Raw genomic sequence first — 22,118 nt, 5'->3', positions numbered from 1 at the left:
AACGAATTCTCTGCACAGCGAACTCACATTTCTCCAGCTTAGCAAAAAGCGAATTGTCACTTAACAACTGCAATACCTCATGTATGCTCTGCCAATGAGACTCCAGATCCGGCGAATAAATCAAAATGTCATCCAAATACACCACCACATTCTTACCAATCAACGGTCTTAGGATGTCATTAATAAGGTTCTGAAAAAACGCTGGTGCATTGGTAAGACCAAAAGGCATAACCAGATTCTCAAAATGACCCACCGGAGTGTTAAAAGCAGTTTTCCATTCATCACCTTCCTTCATATGTAACAAATTGTATGCCCCCCGGAGATCAATTTTAGAGAACCACTTGGCCCCCACTAACTGGTTGAACAAGTCAGGAATTAATGGCAGTGGTTAGGAATTGCGTACGGTAATTTTATTAATTTCGTGAAAGTCCAGACATGGACGTAAACCGCCGTCCTTTTTTTTTACAAAAAAAAATCCAACAGCCACAGGAGACTTAGAAGGTCTAATGTGACCGGTGGCCAAGCTTGTCTGTATGTATTCCTCCAAGGCCTTTCTCTCAGGGATAGTCAGATTAAATAAGCGACTCTTGGGAAGAGTAGCTCCAGGAACAAACTCAATGGTGCAATCATAGTCGCTATGAGGAGGCAAAACTTGCGACTCCTCCTCAGAAAAAACCTTCCAAAAATCCTGAATAGGTACAGGTAATTCCCCTCTTTCCACAGCAGCAATGCGACCGTTACAACATTTATCATGACACTTAGGACTCCAAGACTTAATTTCATGGGTAGACCAGTCCAGTACAGGATTGTGCAATTTTAACCAAGATAACCCCAAAACCACTGGAGAAGGCAAATTATTTAATACCGCCAAATCCAAATTCTCTTGGTGAATACCATTAATGGTGAGGGGAAATTCAAAAACCTTGTAATACATTTCAAGGGAGAGCCATCAACAGCAACCACAGAAATAGGAGATGACAAAAGTTTGGATTCTAATTTAAATTTTTCCAAAAATCCCTTATCAATCACATTGAGTGTAGAACCACAATCCACAAATATCCGAAATTCAATCAACTCCTCCTGGAATGAGGTGCTTCCAGAAAGAAATACTCCTTTTGAGTTTAAACAAGCTATACGGGCGTAACTGACCTCTTTTTTTTTTTTCTTTGTTCAAACGAAGCACACAGTTCTTAATAAAGTGGTCAGATTTACCGCAATAAAAACATAATCCCTTAGCAAACCTGCGGTCTTTTTCCTGAGAGTGGGGTGACATCGCCCCAATCTCCATCGGTTCTCCACCTTCCGAGCAGACCCTCTGAAAACTAGGAGCTGCCATAGCAGTAGATTTCTCTTCATTAATCCTAGTGCGCAGTCTCCTGTCCACACGTATAGCTAATTGCATTGCCTCCTGCAAGGTTCCAGGTTTTGGGAAGGCAATCAGCAGATCCTTAACCCTTTCACCTAGACCAGCAAGAAACAGACATTTTAATGCTGAGTCATTCCATTCCACTTCGGCCGACCATCTTCTGAAGTATGTACAATAATTTTCCACATCACCTGATCCCTGCTTCAAACGTCTTAATTCCGTTTCTGCAGATGAGACTCGATCAGGATCATCATACAACAACCCCATAGCAGAAAAAAAATCTTCCACAGATCTAAAACATGGATCATTAGGTTGTAGAGAAAAGGCCCATCCCTGTGGTTCTTTGCGCAAAAGTGACATTATAAACCCAATGCGCTGTGTTTCATTCCCAGAGGATCTGGGTCTTAAACGAAAATATAATAAACAAGCGTTTTTAAAGGAAAAAAAATCTTGCTGTTTACCATAAAAAAAATCTGGCAGTCCTACCTTCGGTTCGACAAAATGCGCTCCAGGACAGCTACTCACGTGTTGCTGGAGCTCGGCCACCTGCAAAGACAGTCCCTGCAGGCGTTGAGCCAACTCCAGAACCGACACCATGCTGATATCTGGATTACTTTCCTTAGAGTGTTTTATTTTGGGCTGGACTTACTGTTATGATCTTCTACAAGCACTAAGGAAAGATAGGAAAACTGTCCCTGCAATAGGACTAAGCTGATTACCTACGATGCAGCGGGGGACCTGTTCCTTGTGAACAGACCCGCCTAAGTCCTCGGCTAGTCTGAACGCAGACCTATAGATATAAGGGAGGGATCCCTACAAGAACTAAGGACTGGGATATAGTTGGACACCTCCTAGCAGAAATTGTAGCAGAGCAAAGACAAACAAACAAAAAGTACTAGTGGTCCAAAGACCAAGCAAACTACAGAGTTAGGTACAAGGCACCTGGCTAGCTTAAGAGTAAATGTAACACTGAAGTCCAGCAAGGCCAGGAGGACGGAGCTGGATTAAATAGGCAGAAAGTCATGTGACCAACAAAATAGAAAAAGAACTAACAGGAGGGTTCTAACACTTACAACATATATACTAAGAAAATGCATCAGTTCACTGAAATCCTTAAATTCTGCTATTGCTACACACACAAAAAAGTGAGGTGCTTAGTTAACGGCTTTGATAAAAAAAAAATGTATAAGCCATCCAACCTCGGTAAGGTGACCTCATGGATGGACCATATTAGGGGTGGACATACCATTAGTGCAATGTGTGCAGGGGTCCAATAGAAAAAGGGGGCCCAAGCCACCTCCAAATCAGGGGGATTTCTGCATTATGATGAGCTATTGGACTGCAAATGGCCCATATATTGTTCTTGCACAGGGGCCTCTTGTGTCTGTGTCCACTCCTGGACCATAGACCTTCTGACTCTCCTCTATCTGTGCCCAAACAACTCAATTGTACTGGGGAAGAGAAAGGATCCAGCTTAGTTCTGATTAATACCTTTTAATGTACCCTAGACTATATCGCAAATGTCTAGTAGGCTGGGATCACCTCCTTTTGGGATTATTTGAGAACAGAGGCCTGAGACCTTCATTTGATCATTTAAAGTGGCTGAGAGAGGGAGGAGAAGCAGTCCATTTTGGTTTGCTGTACAACGGACATACCTTTGGACAGGGGAATTTCAATTTAACCAAAAAAGGTTATTCTTTGTAAACTGAAAAAATATATACCGGTAGTTTTCAATTATTCTTCCTGGATCAATTCCTCCCCATTGTCAATAACTCTACTTGCAATCATTCAATAGGAACCATCATTATTTACTTCTTATCGATATTCGCTATAATATAGAGCCAGTGTACATCTTGTAACCTACCATTCAGCTACTTTCTTTAGCCTTCCTGTTTAGATATCAATGATCCAGTTATTGGAGCAGTGATAATCTATTAATTTCCCCTTTTGTTGTGCTCTGCAGTATGCCTTACTGTATAATTTATTTCTTCTACCTACAGGTTCTCGGGTATGTCTGGGAGAACAACTTGCTCGGCTTGAGCTCTTTATCTTCTTCAGCACTCTGATGCAATCATTCAGCTTCCAGCTACCAGAAGGAGTGACTAAAGTCAACACAAAACGTATCTATAAGCTGACATTACAGCCTAACCCTTTCAAGATCTGCTCTGTCCCCAGATAACCTGTAACAACAAGTCTACTGTGTCCTATTATTAAGAATAAATATTGTGCTTATTGTTTCAATAGATTTCCAACACAAATCAAAATTTAAAAGTGAATGTGAAAAATAATACAGTTTTAGTTTAATCACCTGTATCATGGGTATATGTAAATGATGCACCAGCACTGTTACACTTTATGAAGTACTTTTCCTATGTTTGTAACACTATTTTTGTTGTCATTTCAAGGGTAAATTCTAACTAATTCTGACACCTTGAAGGGTTTGGTCTGTAATGACTCCACATGTTACCCACCCACACAATATAAAGTGGTGTGAAAAAGTGTTTTCCCCCTTCCTGATTTCTTATTCTTTTGCATGTTTGTCATATTTAATGTTTCAGATCACAAAACAAATTTAAATATTAGACAAAGATAACACAAGTCACCAAAAATTGAGTTTTTAAATGAAGGTCTTTGTTATTAAGGGAAAAATAAATCCAAACATACAGGGCCCTGTGTGAAAAAGTGATTGCCCCCCCTCTTAATACATAAATTAACTGTGGTATATTACATCTTTGGGAATCGGAGTTCAATTTCCCTAGCCACACACAGACCTGATTACTGCCACACTTGTTCTCAATCAAGAAATCAGTTAAATATGACCTGTCTGATAAATTGAAGTAGACCAAAAGATCCTCAAAAGCTAGACATCATGCTGCAATCCAAAGAAATTCAGGAACAAATGAGAAACAAAGTAATTGAGATCTATCAGTCTGGAAAATGGTATAAAGCCATTTCTAAAGCTTTGGGACTCCAGCGAACCACAGTGAGAGCCATTATCCACAAATGGTGAAAATATGGAACAATGGTGAACCTTTCCAGGAGTGGCAGGCCAACCAAAATTACCCCAAGAGGGCCGGTACGACTCATGCAAGAGATCACAAAAGATCCCACAACAACATCCAAAGAGTTGCAGGCCTCACTAGCCTCTGTTACGGTCAGTGTTCATAAATCCACAATAAGAAAGAGACTGGGCAAAATGGCATTCATAGCAGAGTTGGAAGACAAAAACCACTGCTGAGCAAAAAGACTCGTCTCAGTTTTGCCAGAAAACATCTTGATTTAATGGTGATGGTATGAACTTGATAGTGGTAAAAACTATAACACAATACAGAATGATGACAGTCAGTACTGGGTACATTAAAAAAGCTAGCACTAACATAGTGATAATACAGATTACAGTAAACAGGAGTAACTGGGGTAAAGATCACTGCCACATGCTCTATTCTATACATGCTCTATTCTATACAGAATGCATCAACCTGAGTACAGTGCAAGAGGCATTAACAAAATGGTGCATCTCAGAGCACAATACACTTCACTTTACAGTATTTCACATAAACATGAAACTGTATTTGTTCTTACCGAAATCATCTGACAAGGGAAAAGTTGTATAGAGTGTAGAGCCAGACACACATCTTATCTGCTTCGGAGGGGGGCAGTCCCTCTGCAGACATTATTCTTAAAGGGGACAGACTCTTGTGACTATAAGAGTATTACTAGATGATGTGCAGCTTCTAAACAACATAAACAGACAACTGATGACCTCTACAGGTCGTAACTAGCATAACTCTATGAACATTTCCTTAGCTGCTCATGAGTAGACAGAACACTTCCCGCTTGGCATCAACGGATGCCATCATTTGACTCTTTCGGGGAAAGCAGCAACACAAGTTCGGTAACTGGCCTGAGGAACAGTTTGTTCTTCCCAAGCTTACCAACTCTCACCTCCACTTTGGTACTTTCCCATCCTTGCTGGGAAAGGGTTTGGTGACTAGTCCGAGTGGCCACTCATTTCGATGCGATTGACTGTCTTTCTCGAGTACAACATCGCCGGGTTTGATGTTAGGATGGTCTTTCTGTCACTTCGTCCCGGTGTGTAGAGCGGAGAGATACTATTTTCTCCATCTGTCCCAAAAGGCATTAGACAGGCTTTGTACTTGCCTCCATTGTCTTCTGTAGAGGTCTTTGTCGTTGAACTCTCTAAGTGGAGCACTTGGGACACAGGTTTTCTGTGTGAGCAATACTGCAGGAGTAACGACTATCGGGTCTCCGGAATTGCTGGAAAGTGCTGTCAGCGGCCTGGCATTTATGATAGCTGAGGTCTCAGCCAAGAATGTAATCAAACTCTCATGTGTGAGTCTGGTGTTCGCTTGCAAGAAGATAAAGTCTAGTATTTTGCTTGCTATACCTATCATCCTTTCCCAGGCACCTCCCATGTGCGAAGAATGTGGTAGGTTGAAAGTCAAAGTGCATCCTTGCTCACCTAAGTACCTTTCTACATTAGCAACATCTAGATTGGAAGGGATTTGGAGTTCTCTTGCTGCTCCAACAAAGTTTGTGCCTCTGTCAGAGCGAATATGCTTCACAGGGCCTCTGATCGCAATGAAGCTTCGAAGTGCATTTATGAAGCTCGATGCTCCTGTAGATTCGATTACTTCAATATGGACAGCTCTGATGGACAGACATGTGAATAGAACTGCCCAACACTTTGCTTCGGCATGGACTTTCCTAGTGCGTCGTGTAGCCACGGACCAAGGGCTGGACACACCTAGTCCGATGTTGGTGAAGGGGGGTTTAGTACTAAGTCTGTCGGGTAGAAGATTGGCCATCTGCTGCTTTTGAAACATGCCACGAAGTTTGTGGCACGTAACGCAGTTAAAGATGAGTTTGCTTACTCTTCTCTTCGCTCCAATTATCCATAGACCGGCTGTACATAGGTTCCCTTCGGTAAACAAACGTCCTTGGTGTCTCACTAGGGCATGATGATGTTGAATGAGAAGGGTCGTGACATGATGCCGTCCCGGAACTATTACCGGGTGTTTCTCTGAAACTTCTACGCTTCTTGAAGGCGGCCACCTATTCTCAACTGTCCGTTTTGGTCGACTATTGGGTCGAGCTTCTTCAGCGCGCTGTTTCTAAGAACAGGTTGTCCCTTGTTGAGATTGTCTATTTTTTTGTCGTAGACTTCCCTTTGTACTACACGAAGTATCGTAATCTTGGTCTTTTCTAGGTTTGGGGCAGTGAACGCAAGTTTGCAGTGATGCTAACCTTTACAAGGTCTCTGACTTGTAGGTATTGCAGACTTGTAGGACTGAGCCACGTGAAGTAGGCAAGCGATGGCTCGAATGAGTGACTTCCAGGTTGAGAACCTGCTGAACCGATGAGATTCGAGGCAATGACCTGAAATCACTGTATGTAGGGCAGACACTTGAGGACGAAACTCTTCATCAGCATCCGGATCCACTAGTTCAAATGTATCAGGCTTGCTCCTATGGGGCGTCGAATAGTACAAGGAGGAAGGGCCTGTGAACCACGTAGTGCCTTTAAGATGACTGGGTGCGACGGATCTAGTCGTATAATCTGCAGGATTGTGGTGAGTAGACACGTAGTGCCACTGATTAGAGCAAGTGGATCTTCTTATCCTCAGTACCCGATTGCTAACGTAGATGTAGAAGCGTCGCGTCTCGTTGCAGATGTATCCCAGCACCACCTTGCTATCCATGTGGAATTGTGCATTTTTGATCTGCAAATTCAACCAATCCAAGATAAGTTCGGCCAACTCAACTGCAAGGACGGCAGCACAGAGTTCCAGTCTGGGTATTGTGTGTTCACGGAGTGGCGCCAGCTTTGTCCGACTCATGATGAACCCGGTATGACTTTGTTCGCTCACGTCTGTGGTCTTGAGATACGCTACTGCTGCGATCGCTTTGACTGATGCTTCACAGAAGATACAAAGTCTTTGAGTCTTGACTTCTGTGGATGGCACGAGAGCATAGGGCCGTTTCACACGAAGGTCGGTCAAGGCTTCAAGAGACTTCCTCCCACTCTGTCCACAAGTCTGCCTTTTCTGCTGGGAGTGGATCGTCCCAATCAAACTTCCCTTGGGTGAAGTCTCTCAACATCATTTTGTGGTGCGTATGGCATATACAGTGTGTGTGGTGCGTACTGCGCATACAGTGTGTGTGTGGTGCGTACGGTGTATACAGTGTGTGTGGTGCGTACGGTGTATACAGTGTGTGTGGTGGTGCATACGACGTATACAGTGTGTGTGTGATGCGTTCGGCGTATACACTGTGTGTGTGTATGTGGTGCGTACAGCGTATACAGTGTGTGTGTGTGGTGCGTACGGTGTATACAGTGTGTGTGTTGCGTATGGCATATACAGTGTGTGTGTGGTGCGTACGGCGTATACAGTGTGTGTGGTGTGTACGGCATATACAGTGTGTGTGTACAGCATATATAGTGTGTGTGGTGCGTACGGCGTATACAGTGTGTGGTGTGTACGGCATATACAGTGTGTGTGTTGTGCGTACGGCGTACACAGTGTGTGTGTGGTGCGTACGGCGTATATAGTGTGTGTGTGGTGCGTACGGCGTATACTGTGTGTGTGTGTGGTGCGTACGGCGTATACAGTGTGTGTGTGTGGTGCGTATGGCGTATACAGTGTGTCTGTGTGTGGTGCGTTTGGCGTATACAGTGTGTGTTGCGTATGGCGTATACAGTGTGTGTGTTGCATACGGCATATACAGTGTGTGTGTCATGCGTACGGCGTATACAGTGTGTGTGTGGTGCGTACGGCGTATACAGTGTGTGTGGTGCGTACGGCGTATACAGTGTGTGTGTGGTGCGTACGGCGTATACAGTGTGTGTGTCATGCGTACGGTGTATATAGTGTGTGTGGTGTGTATGGTGTATACAGTGTGTGTGTGTGGTGCGTACGGCATATACAATGTGTGTGTGTGGTGCGTACGGCGTATACAGAGTGTACACTGTGTTCCAAATTATTATGCAAATAATATTTTCTCAGATTTTCCCAAATTACCTATATGAATTGTAGTCATTGTAATTTTCCAGTCAAATAACTATTAGAGTACAATTGAAAGGTTTTTGTACAAACTGCCTATGATAACAGTATATTTTTAAAAAAATAAAAAACTCAAACTGCACTCAAAATGCATGTTCCAAATTATTACGCACAGCAGAGTTTTCAACCTTTTCATTTTAATAAAGAACAAAAAAATGGTCATTTTTGAAATTATAAGCATTAGCAGGTTATTACACACTGAAATCAAACAGTTTTCAACTTAAAACTTTATTCTAGGTGATGTTACACTTGCACTTAGGACCCCTTGTTCGAAAGGAGCTTCTGAACTCTCTCATCCATTGAATTTGTCAGGTTTTGCATGGTTTCTGCTTTAATTGTTTTGCATGAGGACAGAATACCCTCCCAGAGCTGTTGCTTAGATGTGAACTGCCTCCCGCCATCATAGACACTCCTTTTGATGATGCTCCAGAGGTTCTCAATGGGGTTGAGGTCAGGGGAGCATGGGTGTCACATCATAAGTTTGTCCCCTTTTATGCCCATTGCAGCCAGAGATGCAGATGTGTTATGTGCAGCATGAGACGGGGCATTATCATGCATGAAATGATCTTGATGGTCCAGGTGGATGGAGTGGAAGATGGCTGGTTGATGGACACCCCATGCAAACACGGCTACGGCGCTAAAAAGGAGGAGGTGGAGTAATGTTTTGGGCTGGAATCATGGGGAGAGAGATTGTCGGCCCTTTTAGGATCCCTGAAGGGGTAAAGATGAACTCCATAATGTATGTTGAGTTTCTCAAACAGCACTTCCTTCCATGGTTCAAGAAGAAGAACCGTGCATTCCGCAGCAAGATCATTTTCATGCATGATAATGCCCCGTCTCATGCTGCACATAACACATCTGCATCTCTGGCTGCTATGGGCATAAAAGGGGACAAACTTATGGTGTGGCACCCATGCTCCCTTGACCTCAACCCCATTGAGAACCTCTGGAGCATCATCAAAAGGAGTGTCTATGATGGCGGGAGGCAGTTCACATCTAAGCAACAGCTCTGGGAGGGTATTCTGTCCTCATGCAAAACAATTAAAGCAGAAACCATCCAAAACCTGACAAATTCAATGGACGAGAGAGTTCAGAAACTCCTTTCGAACAAGCGGTCCTATGTGCAAATGTAACATCACCTAGAATAAAGTTTTGAGTTGAAAACTGTTTGATTTCAGTTTGTAATAACCTGCTAATGCTTATAATTTCAAAAATGACCATTTTTTTGTTCTTTATTAAAATGAAAAGGTTGAAAACTCTGCTTTGCATAATAATTTGGAACATGCATTTTGAGTGCAGTTTGAGTTTTTTATTTTTTTAAAAATATACTGTTATCATAGGCAGTTTGTACAAAAACCTTTCAATTGTATTCTAATAGTTATTTGACTGGAAAATTACAATGACTGCAATTCATATAGGTAATTTGGGAAAATCTGAGAAAATATTATTTGCATAATAATTTGGAACACAGTGTATATGTGTGTGGTGGTGTGTACGGCGTATACAGTGTGTGTGGTGCATACGGCATATACAGTGTGTGTGAAGTGGTGCATATACAGTGTGTGGTGCATACGGCGTATACAGTGTGCGTGTTTATGTGGTGCGTACGGCGTATATGACGCGCCCCCTGGGCCTGTGCTGTGCAGGGGGATACCCGGAACCGGATCGCTGGGGGTTGTAGTCCTCCGTGGCGGTGACCTGGTCCGTGCCCAGGGCGGTCAAACCAGTGGCAGTCTTAAGTAATAACAATGTCCGACTACGCCACCCGTGGATTGCGGTCAGTGGGGACCGCCGCTGCGCTGCAGACCGCTGAGGCTGATGTAGTTTGCGCAGCCGAGTATGGGATAACTCCCCACGGGAGAAGTATTGCCTCAGGGCAGCTAATGTGGATGATGGGAGTGATGGTGTGAGCGTCCCAGTAGTAATGGTGCTGGTGCGGCGATGAAACACAGAGACGTGTGGTGCAGTTCAGGGTCTTTACTGATGGTATAAAGCAGACACTCCCGGGAGTACTGGTTAGCAGTAGGGGCCTGGTCAGTCTGTGAGCAAGCAGGATCTCCCCTGGCCAGGTGGAGTTGTAGGCCTCCCCGACTATCTGCACTCTTTCCTGGCTACCTTGCTCTATGCGGGTAGAAGTAGCCCACGTCCCTGAGTATACCGTGTGGTGCTCACCCGTATGGCCGGTGACTTGGGGCCTTCCGTTAGCCTCCGCTTCACGATGGCGGTGCTGGTCCCTTGCTTGTGACCGTGCCTCCGGGCTTCTAAGGCCAGAGGACATGGAATCCCCTGCCGGTTGGATTCTGCTGCTGGACCTGGATGTCCCCACAGCCTCGGACTCCTTGTCCGGGTTTAGTGTCTTCAACCAGGGCGAACTCTGCTCAGCTCCAGCCCCTGGTATTCAGCTACTGTTCCTACAGAGCTCCTAGGTCTTCCTTTCCCTGTGTCTGCTGTCCTCCAGACCAGACTGCGTCTCTGTCTGGGACATCACTCACTAATCCCGCCCCAGACCCAGTTTATAAGGGCAGATTCCTCCCCTCCCAGGTCTGGGTGGGCCGTGTTGCATGCTTAGGGCTCCTGACCAGAGAAACCTCCCACTTGCTCTCAGACATAATATTTCTATTACTGTGGTAACCAGACCCCTGGGGTGCCACATTCCCCCCTAGTAAATTTTAGTACTCCGGGACTAAACACATTTTTTTTAAAGAAACATAAATACAGGGTATAACAATAATACAATAACATATTTACAAGAAGCTTTAGTTCTTTAAAGGTCACGGCGTGTCCGCAACCGGGTGTCCATATCACCCAAGGTAAAGTTTTAAGCGAAGTAGGGGACCTGTCCAAAGCAAACCCCTTGCGTTGGCCCTGGGCGTGGCTGCAAGGCTGAAGCTAGCTACTTTGGGCCGCAAGTAGGCCATGCCAGACAGGTTTTCTCTTCCGCGGCCGTCTTCGCAAGAGGCACCAAGGTGCAACTATCTACAAAACTGTTCCGGTTATCCAGTGTCCATAACCTGTTAATCCAAAGAACCCTGCAGGGTAACTGGAGAAACAATATTAATAACAGGCAACAAACATAAACCATAAACATTTTCAAGAAACAGGTAAATTCACAGTGCATTAATTTAGATTCTCCAGCGAGCGGGCATTTGACCTCTAGTGACTCTAGTGGACCTACGGAGCTCACTAACTGGTCCTGCACTACAGGGTGTAGGAGGTGTTATGGGTAAGCTGGGCAGCTGTCTGCGTACTCTTTGGCTCACTAGGGGCACGGCAGGCTCACTACTAGCAGAGGGTTGATTCTCCTGCGCTACTGGTGTAGATTCTTCTGCCTCCTGGGCCGGCTGCTCTTCTAGCTCTACCTGGTCTTCTGTAGGCACTTGAGGGGCTGGCTGGAGAAAGGTGAGGACGGGCACCACGATAGCGTTGTTTACTTGTGTCCAGGACCGGGGAAAGTCTCCGAGTACGGTGGTGATCATTTCCTCCTTTTCCTCTACGGGTTGAGGGTCTTCCTGATCTTCATCCGTGCTTTGCAACTTCTCAGGGCACTTTTTCAGATGGTCTCTGGAGACAGTGGCTGTGGTCTCTCCTCCATCCTTGCTGATGACGTACACCTTTGGATTATTGTGGCTTGAGGGCAGTACGGTGTACGGGTCCTTTTCCCACTGGTCATCCAACTTATGGAGCCGCCTTTTCCTTTTCAAGACCTGCTCTCCAGGTACCAGGGGAACAGCGGGAGCATGCTGGTTATAAGTCCTCTCCTGCCTTTCTCTTGATTGACAGAGACTTCGCTCGACGCTCTCCTGTACTTTCCGGTACTGTTGCTGCCGTTCTGTATCCCAGTCTGCCTCTGGTGAGGTGTCCTCGGGTGTCAGGACTCCCATATCCAGGTAAACAGGCAGCTTACCAGGTCTTGCTCGCATTAGGTAAGCCGGGGTACAGTTGGTGGAACCTACCGGGATGTGGTTATACAGGTCTTTAGCAGATCTATCACCACCTGGTTCATCTTTTCGCAGAGTCCATTGGTTTGGGGGTGATAGGGCGTTGTTCTTATCTTCTTGCAGCCATACAGGTTGCAGAACTCCTGGAAGACCTCTGCTTCGAAGGCTGGTCCTTGGTCCGTCAGCACTTGGTCTGTGTACCCGTGTGGGCGGCAGAAGTGCAGCTGGAAGGCTCTGGCTGCTGTCTGAGCCGTCAAGTCCTTGACAGGGACCACCACCAGGAACCGGGAGCAGTGATCCACGATGGTTAGGGCGTAGACATACCCGCTTCTGCTTGGAGCCAGTTTAACATGGTCCAGGGCGACCAGTTTCAGCGGCTGCCTGGTGATGATGGGCTGCAGGGGAGTCCTCTGGCTGGCACGGTCCCTTCTTCTTAGATTGCACAGGCCACAGTCTCTACACCACCTCTCAATGGCTCCTCTCATGCCTATCCAGTAGAACCGTTCACGCAGCAGGAACTCCAGCTTCTTCCATCCGAAGTGCCCTGCCCCATTGTGGTAGGCCTCCAGCACCATAGCTGCGTCCCGTCTCGGTACCACCACCTGCCAGATCAGTTCATGTGTCCGGGAATTGACCATTCTGCGGCACAACTTCTTGTAGAGAAACAGTCTGCTCTTCTCTGTCCACAGTTGCTTGGTCTCTTCCGGAGCGTCCGGGTCCAGGCGGGCGTCAGCCTGGGTCAGCATCTCCTTCACCAGACGGACTGCAGGGTCACTGTCTTGCGTCTCCGCCCAGTTATAGTGGGGTAAGGGGTTGAACATAGCGGTTCGCTGGCCCCTCACACGGTGGGAATACTGGGTAATCCCATGACGGTGAAACGCAGGGAGTTCGATCTCTTCCAATTCTTCTGGATCCTCCCCTTCGTCCGGTAGGTTTGGCATCCTGGACAGGGCGTCTGTGTTGGTATTGGAGCGTCCTGCCCGGTATTTGATCGTGAACTCAAAATTGGACAGGCGGGCCATCCATCTCTGCTCCAGGGCACCCAGTCTTGCAGTGTCCAGGTGTGTCAACGGGTTGTTGTCCGTGTACACGGTGAACCTGGAAGAGGCAAGGTAATGCTTGAAACGTTCGGTTACTGCCCACACCACTGCCAGGAACTCTAGCTTGAACGAGCTGTAATTCTCAGGGTTTCTTTCCGTGGGTCGCAGTTTTCGGCTGGCGAAAGCAATTACCCGTTCTCTCCCCTGCTGGATCTGGAACAGTACGGCTCCTAGCCCGATGTTGCTTGCATCCGTGTGGAGGATAAAGGGCTGGCTGTAATCAGGGTACGCCAGGATTTCATCCCCCGTGAGGGCCATCTTCAGCTGGCGGAAGGACTCCTCTTCTAGCTTTTCCCATTTGAAGGGTGGCTTCTGGTTTTTGGCCTTCCTGGACTGGCCTATCAGGAGGTCCTGCATAGGAGCTGCCTTCTTGGTAAAACCGGGAATGAATCTTCGGTAGTAGCCTACCAACCCGAGGAACTGCCGCACTTCCTTTATGCTGGATGGTCTTGGCCAGTCCTTAATCACGGTGATCTTGTCAGGGTCGGGGGCCACTCCGTCAGCACTCACCACGTGTCCCAGGTACTGTACCTTTGGCTTCAGTAGATGACACTTCGAGGATTTTACCTTTAGGCCATAGTTTGCCAGGGCTTCAAACACTTCTGCCAGGTGTTCCAGATGGTCCTCATAGGTCTTGGAATAGACGATGACGTCGCCCAGGTATAATAGGACCGTCTCGAAGTTCCGGTGTCCCAGACAGCATTCCATCAACCGTTGGAAGGTTCCTGGTGCGTTTCAGAGCCTGAACGGCATACAGTTAAATTCGCTGAGTCTCATCGGGGTGGTGAATGCGGTTTTCTCCCGGTCCACCTCTGCTACAGGAACCTGCCAGTACCCGCTAGTGAGATCCAAAGTAGAGAAGAAGTTAGCAGATTTTAATGCAGCTAAGGACTCTTCTATCCTTGGTAACGGGTACGCATCTTTGTGTGTGATACGGTTGACCTTCCTGTAGTCTACACACATTCTCATGGTGTTGTCTTTCTTTTTCACTAAGACTAGTGGAGCTGCCCAGGGGCTACAGCTGTCCCTAATTACCCCAGCCTCCTTCATGTCTTTTAGCATCCCCTTGGCGTGTTGATAGTGTGCAGGGGGTACGGGTCGGTATCTCTCCTTTATAGGAGGGTGGTCTCCCATGGGGATGTGATGTTCTACCCCCTTTACTCGCTCGAAGTCTAGCGGGTGTTTACTAAACACTCTCTCGTACTCTTGAACCACCCGGTAGACTCCCTGTTTTTGGTGTGAGGGAGTGGAGTCAGTACCCAAATGCAGTTGCTGACACCAGTCCTCCATTGGTTTCTTAGAGCCGTTACCTTCCTCTGGTTGAGATGGAGGCAAGGGTTCCACGGCCTGTACAGAGTTCTGGTTGATGGTGAACAATTTGGCTAGCGTGGCATACCGGGGCAGGTATACTTCTCTCTCCCCGATATTTATGATGCGGACGGGCACCCTCCCATGGCGTACATCGACCACCCCCGTGCTGTCAAAATAGTGGGCCTACTGTCTGAGTAGACGGGTTCTACCATTGCTTGGTAGTCTCTACCTCTCAGACCAATAGCTGCCCGGCACCAAATCATCATCTCACTTTTTGGGGGCATGGCAATAGGGAACGGGTCACACATTCTCACGCTACCTATCTCACCACCAGATAGTTCCACCTGTTGCCGCTTCATCAGTGCCCAGATCTCTTTTTGGAGCACATGCTGCTGGCTGGAACTGGCGTTCTTGGCAACCTGCTGCAAAATAAGAATCACCTCTGCAAGACAGTTTTCAATTATGTTAGTACCTAGGGTTATTTTTGGGTGACTCTCGCGACGGTCAATGTCCACAATGATCAGTCCTTGTGCCTGCAGTTCAACTTTACCGACCTTGATGGTCACTTCCTTAAATCCTATCTGTGGCACGGGCTGACCATTGCTGGTGATAATGCTCAGGTCGTCATCTGGGTAGCGGGTTATGTCCGAGTCATTCCAGTACCGCTTGAAGAGCACGTACGGGATGGTGGTGACCTGTGACCCGGTGTCTAGTAGGGCACTCATAGGAATGCCATCCAGTACCACAGGCAAGACCGGACGTCCCCCTACGTATTTGTCACGCCAGTTTGATGGGCCTGATGATCTTATGCCTGGGGGTTGGCCCTCTACCCCAGGTTGTGCCCGTTTAAATGACAGTACCTTGCCATATGTCCAGGTTGATTGCAGCGGCGGCAGATGGGTCGTCCGTCCTCGTTGTATCTGTCGCTGGGTCTTCCTCTGGCCGGTGGGGTCCTCCTCAGTCGGCGCCACGGGACGTCCTCCGGTCCGGATGCCAGCTGGATCTTTCCTGGAGAAGAGACCTGTAAAGACTGCACAGTTCGGTTAGCGCGGCAACACTCTTAGTCAGCTCTTGGACCTGATGGTGCAGGTCTGTTGCCGGGTTATTGTTCAAAGCCTGCGCATCAGCTCCCACAGGCCCTGCAGACAAGGGCGCCGCCTCCTGGTGATAAGTGATAGCAGGACGCCTGTGGGTCACAGCGCCACCTGGTGCCGGTTCTCGGAGCACCCGGATGGCTCTGTCCTTGAACTGTGCAAAGTCCAGGTCAGGGTCCTGTAAGGCCATTGCCCGCAACTGGGTTCGGTGGGCATTGCACAGTAGACCCTCAATAAATTGTTCGGTCAACAGCTTGTCTTCATTTCCCACACTGTCAGGGTATGCCTGTTTAATGGCTCTCAGGGCCTCTTGTAAGTTTAGAGCATAGTCTCTTATACTTTCATGTGCCCGTTGTTTGCACCCGTAAAATCTGAGTTTTATCTCGGCTGAGGTGCGGGTGTCAAATGTGTCTTTCAGCCGGGCTAGTATCTCTCTGACAGTCCTCTTCTTCCCAGGTGACTAGGACTTTACCTCCCTTTGGGCTGCCCCGATTAACTGGGCCACCAGAATGCTCACTTTTTGCTCTTCTGTGAGGGGGTATACTTGGAAGAGGCTATCAAGTCTTTCCCTAAAGTCACTTAGAGTATGTGACTCCCCTGAGTACTGGGGTAGCCAGGTTGCCCCCGGTATATAGGGCATGGTGAAGGGCATGACTGCAGCAGCGGTTGCGCTGGCGGCCGGTGTGGCGGTGGAGCTCCCCTCGGTGTCCGACATCCTCCTTCCCCCCTAGTGGACCGTGGCCTACCTTGCGATGCTCTTCTTCCGTAGGCCGCGGCTCCGCAGTCGATCGTCGGGGTTGAGGACCTGGCGTCGCGCTCCGATGACGTCAGCGTCGCTCTTCCTTCCTTCCAGGACCTTACGCAGCGCCGGAGCGTGGGGCGGAGCGTGGGGCGGAGCTTCGGATCTCGCGCGCTTTCGGCGTCCACGCCCCTCTTCTTCCCGCGCGGCGTCCCGAAGATGGCGTCCGAAGGCGGGAAGCAGCTGCGGATGGCGGGAAGAAGGCAGAAGACGGCGGGAAATGGTCCAAGATGGCGTCCGATGGCGGGAAACAACTCTGGACGGTGGGAAACTTCACCACAGGTAAGTTCAAAAGTCTTTTTCAGGCACGCAGTACCCGGTGGTTGTGGGCACGAAATCCTGCCGACTACGCCAAAGTTGACGCGCCCCCTGGGCCTGTGCTGTGCAGGGGGATACCCGGAACCGGATCGCTGGGGGTTGGAGTCCTCCGTGGCGGTGACCCGGTCCGTGCCCAGGGCGGTCAAACCAGTGGCAGTCTTAAGTAATAACAATGTCCGACTACGCCACCCGTGGATTGCAGTCAGTGGGGACCGCCGCTGCGCTGCAGACCACTGAGGCTGATGTAGTTTGCGCAGCCGAGTATGGGATAACTCCCCACGGGAGAAGTATTGCCTCAGGGCAGCTAATGTGGATGATGGGAGTGATGGTGTGAGCATCCCAGTAGTAATGGTGCTGGTGCGGCGATGAAACACAGAGACGTGTGGTGCAGTTCAGGGTCTTTACTGATGGTATAAAGCAGACCCTCCCGGGAGTACTGGTTAGCAGTAGGGGCCTGGTCAGTCTGTGAGCAAGCAGGATCTCCCCTGGCCAGGTGGAGTTGTAGGCCTCCCCGACTATCTGCACTCTTTCCTGGCTACCTTGCTCTATGCGGGTAGAAGTAGCCCACGTCCCTGAGTATACCGTGTGGTGCTCACCCGTATGGCCGGTGACTTGGGGCCTTCCGTTAGCCTCCGCTTCACGATGGCGGTGCTGGTCCCTTGCTTGTGACCGTGCCTCCGGGCTTCTAAGGCCAGAGGACATGGAATCCCCTGCCGGTTGGATTCTGCTGCTGGACCTGGATGTCCCCACAGCCTCGGACTCCTTGTCCGGGTTTAGTGTCTTCAACCAGGGCGAACTCTGCTCAGCTCCAGCTCCTGGTATTCAGCTACTGTTCCTACAGAGCTCCTAGGTCTTCCTTTCCCTGTGTCTGCTGTCCTCCAGACCAGACTGCGTCTCTGTCTGGGACTTCACTCACTAATCCCGCCCCAGACCCAGTTTATAAGGGCAGATTCCTCCCCTCCCAGGTCTGGGTGGGCCGTGTTGCATGCTTAGGGCTCCTGACCAGAGAAACCTCCCACTTGCTCTCAGACATAATATTTCTATTACTGTGGTAACCAGACCCCTGGGGTGCCACATATACTGTGTGTGTGGTGCGTACGGCGTATACAGTGTGTATGTGTGTGTGGTACGTACGGTGTATACAGTGTGTGTGTGGTGCGTACGGCGTATACAGTGTATGTGTGTGGTGCGTACGGCGTATACAGTGTGTGTGTCGTGCGTATGGCGTATAAAGTGTGTGTGGTGGTGCGTACGGCGTATACAGTATGTGTGTCTTGCATACGACGTATACAGAGTGTATGTGTGCGTGGTGGTGTGTATGGCGTATACAGTGTGTGTGCGTGGTGCGTACGGAGCATACAGTGTGTGTGTGGTGCGTGCGGCGTATACAGTGTGTGTGTGTGTGGTGCGTATGGCGTATACAGTGTGTGTGTGGTGCGACGGTGTTCCATTGGTGGTACCGCGCAAGAGGCTGGTACCACCAGCGGTTTCCATATTGAGACATCCATCACTTGGGTGTCCCAATATGGCAGTCGGCAACCTTCCGCCGCTTGGAATTCTGGGATCCGGAGACATCTGGACGGAACAGGATGAGAAGACATCACAAGGTAAGTATATATTAGATGTAAACTTCTGGTTTCAACAGCTTTGGGCCTACCCAGGAGAGGCGTGACTAAGCAGCTACCTTGGTGTTCTCTCTAGTGGTGAGGTCAGGCTTGTGTGGCAGGTAGCTGCCAGGTGTGTGTGTGATGCGTACGGCGTATACAGTATGTGTGTTTGAGTGGTGCGTATGGCGTATACAGTGTGTGTGTGATGCGTACGGCGTATACAGTGTGTGTGGTGCGTATGGCGTATACAGTGTGTGTGTGTGTGCGTGGTGTGTACGGTGTATACAGTGTGTGTGTGGTGCGTACGGCGTATACAGTGTGTGTGTGTGTGGTGCATACGATGTATACAGTGTGTGTGTGTGTGTGGTGCGTACGCCGTATACAGTGTGTGTCGTGGTTACGGCATTTACAGTCTGTGTGTGTGTGGTGTCTATGGCGTATATAGTGTGTGTGGTGCGTATACAGTGTGTGTGTGTGTGGTGCGTACGGCGTATACAGTGTGTGTGTGTGTGGTGCATACGATGTATACAGTGTGTGTGTGTGTGGTGCGTACGCCGTATACAGTGTGTGTCGTGGTTACGGCATTTACAGTCTGTGTGTGTGTGGTGTCTATGGCGTATATAGTGTGTGTGGTGCGTATACAGTGTGTGTGTGTGTGGTGCATATGGCGCATACAGTGTGTGTGTGTGTGTGTGTGTGTGTGTGGTGCGACGGTGTTCCGCTGATGGTACCGCGCAAGAGACTGGTACCACCAGCGGTTTCCATATTGAGACACCCATCACTTGGGTGTCCCAATATGGCAGTCGGCGCACTTCCACCGCTTGGAATTCTGGGATCCGGACACATCTGAACGGAACAGGATGTGAAGACATTACAAGGTAAGAAAATATTAGATGTAAACTTCTGGTTTCAACAGCATTGGGCCTATCCTGGAGAGGCGTGACTAAGCAGCCACCTTGGTGTTCTCTCTAGTGGTGAGGTCAGGCTTGTGTGGCAGGTAGCTGCCAGGTACCATTCTAAGGTGGTGTGCGGCAATAGCAGCTGAACCCAGTGGTCAGGTAGCTGACACTGATTAAGGCTCCGTTCAGACTTAGTAGGTACAGTTCAGGATCACTGACATGGAGATACAAATAGGGAAACGTTCAGATACTGGCCGCACTGGGACAAGGAACTTCGGGGACAGGACTGGCTGCACCAGGACCAGGGGACAGGAACTTCGGTGACAGGACTTGCCGCACCAGGACCAGGGGACACTATTTAGGCCCTAGCCGCTCTTGGACCAGGGGATGAGGTTCAGGCACTGGCTGCTCTGGGACCAGGGAATGATGTTCATGCACTGACTTCTCCGGGACGAGGGTTCAGACACTGACCGCTCCAGGACCAGGGGACGAAGGTACAGGCTCTGGCCACTCTAGGACCAGGGTACAAGGGTACATGCCCTGGTCGCTTCAAACCAGGGGAGGAGGGATCAGGCAATGGCCACTCCGGGACAACGAGACTTCGGATACAGGACTGGCCACACCAGGACCAGGGAACTACAGACACAGGACTGGCCACACTGGGTCCAAGGGACTACTGACACAGGACTGACCACATCAGGCTATTGGCTGGGAGACATCTTGCAGGTGTACTACTTATGCTAAATGCATCTCAGCAACAAGCTGAGGGCATTTAACAAAAAACGCTTGCTGCCCCTTTAAGGACAGGACAGCGTGCGCACACAGGAAGCAGGAGCATGCTGGAGACCATGCTGAGGGCCAGTGCGGTGAGTAAGCCGGCGTCCCTGCATGGATGGAGAAGGAGACACCATGCAGGGGCACCGACAGCAGGGCAGCACATTGTATGATTTTTAAATAATTAAATTGCATTTTATTGCATGAAATCACCTACCAACCAGCAAGAATTCTGGTTCTCACAGACCTGTTAGTTTCTCTTTAAGAAGCCATCCTACTCTGCACTTATTACCTGTATTAATTGCACCTGTTTGAACTCGTTACCTGTATAAAAGACACCTGTCCCTACACTCAATCAATCCCAATCCAACCTCTCCACCATGGCCAAGACCAAAGAGCTGTCTAAGGACAGAAGGGACAAAATTGTAGACCTGCACAAGGCTGGGATGGGCTACAGGACAATAGGCATGCAGGTTGTTGAGAAGGCAACAACTGTTGGTGCATTTATTAGAAAACGGAAGAAACACAAGATTACTTGGTCTGGTGCTCCATGCAAGATCTCGCCTCATGGGGTAAGGATGATTCTGAGAAAGGTCAGGAATCAGCCAAGAACTACACGGGAGTACCTGGTCAATGATCTGAAGAGAACTGAGACCACAGTCTCAAACATTATATGTTAGTAATACACTACACCGTTATGGATTAAAATCCTGCAGAGCACGCAAGGTCCCCTTGCTCATGCCAGAACATGTCCAGGCCCATTTGAAGTTCGCCAATGACCATCTGAATGATCCAGAGGAGGCATGGGAGAAGGTCATGTGGTCACAAGAGACTTAAATAAAACTTTTTGGTATCAACTCCACTCGCTGTGTTTGGAGGAAGAAGGATGAGTACAAATCTAAGAACACCGTCCCAATCAGCAAGCATGGTGTAGGAAACATCATACTTTGGGGGTGCTTTTCTGCAAGGGGGGCAGGACGACTGCACCGTATTGAAGAGAGAATGGATGGGGTCATGTATCACAAGATTTTGACTAACAACCTCCTTCCCTCAGTAAGAGCATTAAAGATGGGTTGTGGCTGGGTCTTCTAGCATGACAATGACCCAAAACACACAGCCAAGGCAACTAAGAAGCATTTCAAGGTCCTGGAGTGGCCTAATAGTCTCCAAATCTGAACCAAATAGAAAATCTTTGGCAGGAACTGAAACTCAATGTTGTCCAGCGACAGCCCCGAAACCTGAAAGATCTGGAGAAGTTCTGTATGGAGGAGTGGGCCAAAATCCCTGCTGCAGTGTGTGCAGACTTGGTCAAGAACTACAGGAAACGTCTGACCTCTGTAATTGCAAACAAAGATTTCTGTGCCAAATATTAAGTTCTGCTTTTCTATTGTATCAAATTATTAATTTGCAGGTGAAGTATACCTACAATAAAAATTACAGACCTCTCTATTCTTTGTAGGTATGAAAACTTTCAAAATCGGCAGTGTATCAAATACTTATTTTCCCCACTGTGTATCTATATTTTTTCTTTTTCAACCATTACTGTGAACTTTTGGATGTGTGCTTTGGGTCGTTGTCTTGCTGGAGGACCAAGTTTTCTTACACTGAGTAGGACATTTCGCTCTAAAATCTCTTCATAATTCTCTGATTTCTTGATTCCTGTGATACGGTCAAGGCCTCCAGTACCAGACACAGCAAAGCAACCCCACAGCATTATGGATCCTTCACCATGCTTAACTTTTGGTAAGGTGTTCTTTTCCTTATAAGCTTCATTGCACTGTCTGTAAACAAACTGTTGCTTTGCATTGCCAAAAAGCTCTATTTTTGC

General features: G+C 48.2%; 1 protein-coding gene across 3 annotated transcripts in view; it reads left to right on the top strand.

The window, feature by feature from the left end:
* LOC141233053 (cytochrome P450 2J4-like) overlaps window positions 1-3,670 on the top strand; it is a 79,272-nt gene extending 75,602 nt beyond the window's left edge. For all 3 annotated transcript variants that reach the window (XM_073667855.1, XM_073667856.1, XM_073667854.1), the window contains one exon: window positions 3,367-3,670. In XM_073667855.1, coding sequence (XP_073523956.1) covers window positions 3,367-3,545 — 179 coding nt within the window. In that variant the 3' untranslated portion in view covers window positions 3,546-3,670. The remainder of the gene's footprint in view (window positions 1-3,366) is intronic.
* Window positions 3,671-22,118: the final 18,448 nt, after the last annotated feature.

Source organism: Phyllobates terribilis, unplaced genomic scaffold (assembly GCF_046119375.1).
Source record: "Phyllobates terribilis strain yellow unplaced genomic scaffold, ASM4611937v1 Scaffold_2__4_contigs__length_985480577, whole genome shotgun sequence".
NCBI lineage: Eukaryota > Metazoa > Chordata > Amphibia > Anura > Dendrobatidae > Phyllobates > Phyllobates terribilis.
Note: the sequence above shows the minus strand (reverse complement) of the source record. Positions and strands in the feature narration are given on the sequence as shown.